The 6,666-nt window shown below is 47.7% G+C and overlaps 1 protein-coding gene across 1 annotated transcript in view; it reads right to left on the bottom strand.

Moving 5' to 3' along the window:
• Positions 1-1,532: 1,532 nt before the first annotated feature.
• The window catches only part of LOC123789945 (uncharacterized), a gene marked incomplete at its 5' end in the record, with an annotated part of 61,762 nt that continues 56,628 nt past the window's right edge, over positions 1,533-6,666 (bottom strand). Inside the window, 8 exons of the mRNA XM_087860584.1 lie at positions 1,533-1,665; positions 2,296-2,320; positions 2,914-2,978; positions 3,615-3,639; positions 4,233-4,309; positions 5,182-5,212; positions 5,695-5,759; positions 6,378-6,402. Coding sequence (XP_087716710.1) covers positions 1,592-1,665; positions 2,296-2,320; positions 2,914-2,978; positions 3,615-3,639; positions 4,233-4,309; positions 5,182-5,212; positions 5,695-5,759; positions 6,378-6,402 — 387 coding nt within the window. The remainder of the gene's footprint in view (positions 1,666-2,295; positions 2,321-2,913; positions 2,979-3,614; positions 3,640-4,232; positions 4,310-5,181; positions 5,213-5,694; positions 5,760-6,377; positions 6,403-6,666) is intronic.

Raw genomic sequence — 6,666 nt, 5'->3', positions numbered from 1 at the left:
TTCCTCGGGGATAGACAGGCGAGCTCACCTTGTCAGGAGGCAGGCCCTCCTCCTCTGGGATCCTCTGATACAGCCAGGACCAGACAGCGCCATCATCAGTCACATCTAGAAGGACACAGAGTACCTGTCAGCGTATTGGTGGTGCTGCTCAAGAATGATGCGGGGAGGGGAGCCTGGGTGGCTCAGTCGGTGAACCATCTGCCTTCAGCTCAAGTCAGGACCGCAGGGTCCTGGGATCGAGTCCCGGATGGGGCTTCTGCTCAGCAAGGGTCTGCTTTTCTCTCTCCCTCTGCCCCTCTCACCTGTTTGTGCTCTCACTCACTCTCTCTCAAATAAATAAAATCTTAAAAAAAAAAAGAATGCCTCGAAGAGTATTGCTCACTATGAATGGGGTTAGAGCATATGGAGGCATTTGGTTCCCAGGCATGGGCTGAACGCCACCACTGGGCCTCCTGCGCTAATAGGGATAAAATATGTGCCCTGTAATGAGATTTCTTTATCTCATCTTGTCTTTTATTCTCTTTTCTTTTCTTTCTTTCTTTCTTCTTCTTTTTTTTTTTGAGAATGTGGAGAATGGGAATTGTGCAGTGGCAGTGGGATACACCTCCTGGAGACATATGCAATCTCTCTCTCACTCTTTCCATCTCTCCCTCTCCCTCTCTGCATCTCTCTGTCTGTGTCTGTCTCTCCCTGTCTCCCACACAAAATCACACACTCACAATCACACCACATAGAGCCACAAAAGAAACCCCAACCCCAAGCCTCATGAACACACACCCACACCACACACAGGGAATACAATGCCTTCCTAGGACTGTAGACACATGGACACATCTTTTCACCTGGGAAATCTCTGGTGCCCCACACCCCCACAACCCAATCAGGGCGGCTCGCCAGACTGAGGATTCCAAAGATGCCCCACCTGCATTAACGTCTACAGTTTTATCTCAGGAAGAGGCTGATTCCAGAATACGTACCGCTCTCGCTGGTGATGGTTGAAGGTGTCACCTGCAGGTACAGAAAAGAGGACACCGTGAGGCTCAGGTCATGCTACACACTGTCTGTCTGCATGAGCTTTATTTCCCTCAATGACTTTAGGAACCCAGATGGAACACAGTGGTTGAGTCCAACGACCCCAAAGTAAGTGAACTGGATGCCTTAGGAAGTTGTTTTTCCTGGGGGACATGTCTGTCCAGTCCATTCAGGACGGTGACTACAAAATGCTTCATCCAAGCAGGAGAAAGTGTTACTGAGGGACAGGATCCTACCACAGCGTTTAGAACCACGTTTGGTGTCGCCAATCCTAAATGTCCTCGCGAATCAGCTAACGGTTGGCAGAGACAACCACTCAACGCTCTCCCCACCAGGGAAGTTCCATATGTAGAATCTCAAAAGTACATATAGCTTTTTACATAAAATCTGTATATAAAAATAATTTCATTTCCATATACAAGCAGTTGACATTAGGAAAATGATTTTTGTTTTAGTATTATGTTCAATTCGCCAACACAGAATATACTGTCTGAATTTCATCTGAATTTGATTGGAAAGAAACCAAGAAAGCAACATCTGTTCCTCGGACAAAGAACTTCTAGCTCACCAAGGCGAGAGGTGTGCCTCCGGCGCTGTCTCCTTTGATGGGATCCAGGGCTTCCTCCAAGGCATCTAGGACACAGAGTACCCGTCAGCACATTCCTCTTGTTGCCCAGGAATATTCATGGAATGTTGCTTGATATGGACACGAGGCTGGGGTGTAGGGAGCCAGCTGGTTTCCAAGCATGGACTGAAGTGCCCCTGCTGGGCCACCCACTGCAGTAAGGCTCTAAAGTGCGCAGTGTGATGACATGGCTTTGGAGAAGGGTGACATCATGCAGTATCTGTCTGACATATCTCCTGGAGAAACACCATTCTCTCTCTTTCTCCCCCTCTCTGTCTCTCTTTCTCAGTCATCTCTCTCTTTGTCTTTGTCTCTCTATGTCTCTCTATCTTTCTGTCTTTGTTCCTCTCTCTCTCTCTCACACACACACACACACTCACAATCACACCACATAGAGCAACAAAAGACACCCCAAGCCCAAGCCTCACGCACACACAGCCACACCACACACAGGGAATACAATGGCTTCCTAGGACTGTAGACACATGGACACACTTTTTCACCTGGGAAATCTCCTGTCCACCACACCCCCACAACCCAATCAGGGCGGCTCGCCAGACTGAGGATTGCAAGGATGCCCCACCTGCATTAACATCTAGTGTTTTGTCTCAGGAAGAGGCTGATTCCAGAATACGTACCGCATTCACCAGATGCTCCTGTCCCCTGCAGGTACAGAAAAGAGGACACCGTGAGGCTCAGGTCATGCTACACACTGTCTGTCTGCATGAGCTTTATTTCCCTCAATGACTTTAGGAACCCAGATAGAACACAATGGTTGAGTCCAACGACCCCAAAGAAGTGAACTGGGGATGCCTTAGGATGTTGTTTTTCCTGGGGGACATGTCTGTCCAGTCCATTCAGGACGGTGACTACAAAATGCTTCATCCAAGCAGGAGAAAGTGTTACTGAGGGACAGGATCCTACCACAGCGTTTAGAACCACGTTTGGTGTCGCCAATCCTAAATGTCCTCTTGAATCAGCTAACGGTTGGCAGAGACAACCACTCAACGCTCTCCCCACCAGGGAAGTTCCATATGTAGAATCTCAAAAGTACATATAGCTTTTTACATAAAATCTGTATATAAAAATAATTTCATTTCCATATACAAGCAGTTGACATTAGGAAAATGATTTTTGTTTTAGTATTATGTTCAATTCGCCAACACAGAATATACTGTCTGAATTTCATCTGAATTTGATTGGAAAGAAACCAAGAAAGCAACATCTGTTCCTCGGACAAAAAACTTCTAGCTCACCAAGGCGAGAGGTGTGCCTCCGGCGCTGTCTCCTTTGATGGGATCCAGGGCTTCCTCCAAGGCATCTAGGACACAGAGTACCCATCAGCACATTCCTCTTGTTGCCCAAGAATATTCATGGAATGTTGCTTGATATGGACACGAGGCTGGGGTGTATGGAGCCAGCTGGTTTCCAAGCATGGACTGAAGTGCCCCTGCTGGGCCACCCACTGCAGTAAGGCTCTAAAGTGCGCAGTGTGATGACATGGCTTTGGAGAAGGGTGACATCATGCAGTATCTCTCTGACATATCTCCTGGAGAAACACCATTCTCTCGCTTTCTCCCCCTCTCTGTCTCTCTTTCTCGGTCATCTCTCTCTTTGTCTTTGTCTCTCTGTCTATGTCTCTCTGTCTTTCTGTCTTTGTCCCTCTCTCTCTCTCTCACACACACACTCACACACTCACAATCACACCACATAGAGCCACAAAAGACACCCCAACACCATGCCTCACGCACACACACCCACACAACACACAGAGAATACAATGCCTTCCTAGGACTGTAGACACATGGACACACTTTTTCACCTGGGAAATCTCCTGTCCACCACACCCCCACAACCCAATCAGGGCGGCTCGCCAGACTGAGGATTGCAAGGATGCCCCACCTGCATTAACATCTAGTGTTTTGTCTCAGGAAGAGGCTGATTCCAGAATACGTACCGCATTCACCAGATGCTCCTGTCCCCTGCAGGTACAGAAAAGAGGACACCGTGAGGCTCAGGTCATGCTACACACTATCTGTCTGCATGAGCTTTATTTCCCTCAATGACTTTAGGAACCCAGATGGAACACAGTGGTTGAGTCCAACGACCCCAAAGTAAGTGAACTGGGGATGCCTTAGGAAGTTGTTTTTCCTGGGGGACATGTGTGTCCAGTCCATTCAGGACGGTGACTACAAAATGCTTCATCCAAGCAGGAGAAAGTGTTACTGAGGGACAGGATCCTACCACAGCGTTTAGAACCACGTTTGGTGTCGCCAATGCTAAATGTCTTCGCAAATCAGCTAACGGTTGGCAGAGACAACCACTCAACGCTCTCCCCACCAGGGAAATTCCATATGTAGAATCTCAAAAGTATATATAGCTTTTTACATAAAATCTGTATATAAAAATAATTTCATTTCCATATACAAGCAGTTGACATTAGGAAAATGATTTTTGTTTTAGTATTAGTTCAATTCGCAAACACAGTGTATTCTGTCTGAATTTCCTCTGAATTTGATTGGAAAGAAACCCAGAAAGCAACATTTGTTCCTCGGGGATAGACAGGCGAGCTCACCTTGTCAGGAGGCAGGCCCTCCTCCTCTGGGATCCTCTGATACAGCCAGGACCAGACAGCGCCATCATCAGTCACATCTAGAAGGACACAGAGTACCTGTCAGCGTATTGGTGGTGCTGCTCAAGAATGATGCGGGGAGGGGAGCCTGGGTGGCTCAGTCGGTGAACCATCTGCCTTCAGCTCAAGTCAGGACCGCAGGGTCCTGGGATCGAGTCCCGGATGGGGCTTCTGCTCAGCAAGGGTCTGCTTTTCTCTCTCCCTCTGCCCCTCTCACCTGTTTGTGCTCTCACTCACTCTCTCTCAAATAAATAAAATCTTAAAAAAAAAAAGAATGCCTCGAAGAGTATTGCTCACTATGAATGGGGTTAGAGCATATGGAGGCATTTGGTTCCCAGGCATGGGCTGAACGCCACCACTGGGCCTCCTGCGCTAATAGGGATAAAATATGTGCCCTGTAATGAGATTTCTTTATCTCATCTTGTCTTTTATTCTCTTTTCTTTTCTTTCTTTCTTTCTTCTTCTTTTTTTTTTTGAGAATGTGGAGAATGGGAATTGTGCAGTGGCAGTGGGATACACCTCCTGGAGACATATGCAATCTCTCTCTCACTCTTTCCATCTCTCCCTCTCCCTCTCTGCATCTCTCTGTCTGTGTCTGTCTCTCCCTGTCTCCCACACAAAATCACACACTCACAATCACACCACATAGAGCCACAAAAGAAACCCCAACCCCAAGCCTCATGAACACACACCCACACCACACACAGGGAATACAATGCCTTCCTAGGACTGTAGACACATGGACACATCTTTTCACCTGGGAAATCTCTGGTGCCCCACACCCCCACAACCCAATCAGGGCGGCTCGCCAGACTGAGGATTCCAAAGATGCCCCACCTGCATTAACGTCTACAGTTTTATCTCAGGAAGAGGCTGATTCCAGAATACGTACCGCTCTCGCTGGTGATGGTTGAAGGTGTCACCTGCAGGTACAGAAAAGAGGACACCGTGAGGCTCAGGTCATGCTACACACTGTCTGTCTGCATGAGCTTTATTTCCCTCAATGACTTTAGGAACCCAGATGGAACACAGTGGTTGAGTCCAACGACCCCAAAGTAAGTGAACTGGATGCCTTAGGAAGTTGTTTTTCCTGGGGGACATGTCTGTCCAGTCCAATCAGGACGGTGACTACAAAATGCTTCATCCAAGCAGGAGAAAGTGTTACTGAGGGACAGGATCCTACCACAGCGTTTAGAACCACGTTTGGTGTCGCCAATGGTAAATGTCCTCTCAAATCAGCTAACGGTTGGCAGAGACAACCACTCAATGCTCTCCGAAAAAGGAAAATTGTATGAGATCTATATGTATAATCTCAAATATACATTGTCTGATTTTCATCTGAATTTGATTGGAAAGAAACCAAGAAAGCAACATCTGTTCCTCAGACAAAGAACTTCTAGCTCACCAAGGCGAGAGGTGTGCCTCCGGCGCTGTCTCCTTTGATGGGATCGATGTCTTCCTCCAAGGCATCTAGGACACAGAGTACCCGTCAGCACATTCCTCTTGTTGCCCAAGAATATTCATGGAATGTTGCTTGATATGGACACGAGGCTGGGGTGTATGGAGCCAGCTGGTTTCCAAGCATGGACTGAAGTGCCCCTGCTGGGCCACCCACTGCAGTAAGGCTCTAAAGTGCGCAGTGTGATGACATGGCTTTGGAGAAGGGTGACATCATGCAGTATCTGTCTGACATATCTCCTGGAGAAACACCTTTCTCTCTCTCTCTCTGTGTCTCTCTATGTTTCTGTCTTCTCTCTCTCTGTCTCTGTCTTTGTCTCTCTTTCTCTTGCTCTCTCTCTCTCACACACACACACACTCACAATCACACTACACAAGACACCTAACCTCCAAGCCTCATGGACACACACCCACACCACCCAGGGGGAATGCCTTGGTTTCCTAGGACTGGAGACACATGCACATAGTTTCTCACCTGGAGTCTGCTTTTCCCCACACTCCCAAGCCTCAGTCCTACCAGGAACCTGGAATCAGACGGCTCTCCAGACTGAGGACTGTGAGGACATCCCCCCAACCTGCCTTACCATCTAGAGTTTTTCCTCAGCAAGGGACTGATTCCAGAATACGTACCACCTCCACATGGTTCTGGGGCCACCTGAATTTACAGAAAAGAACACACCCTGAGAGTCAGGTCATATGCATACTGTGTCATCAACGGTTCTCTTGGTGACTATTGAAAACCAAATGAGAAACAGCATAAAGACAAAGGCCCGGAAAGGAAGCACAGTGTGCACCCGTGGAAAAGGCATGAGCTTTTCCTGGGGGATGGATCTTTCAAATTCCCTGAAGCACAATTACAAAACTCTTAATTCTGGGAGGAAATACCGCTTCTGAGTAAAAGGTCCCCTACCACAGTTTA

Source organism: Ursus americanus, unplaced genomic scaffold (genome assembly GCF_024610735.1).
Source record: "Ursus americanus isolate L20-20 unplaced genomic scaffold, mUrsAme1.1.p SCAF_154, whole genome shotgun sequence".
NCBI lineage: Eukaryota > Metazoa > Chordata > Mammalia > Carnivora > Ursidae > Ursus > Ursus americanus.
Note: the sequence above shows the minus strand (reverse complement) of the source record. Positions and strands in the feature narration are given on the sequence as shown.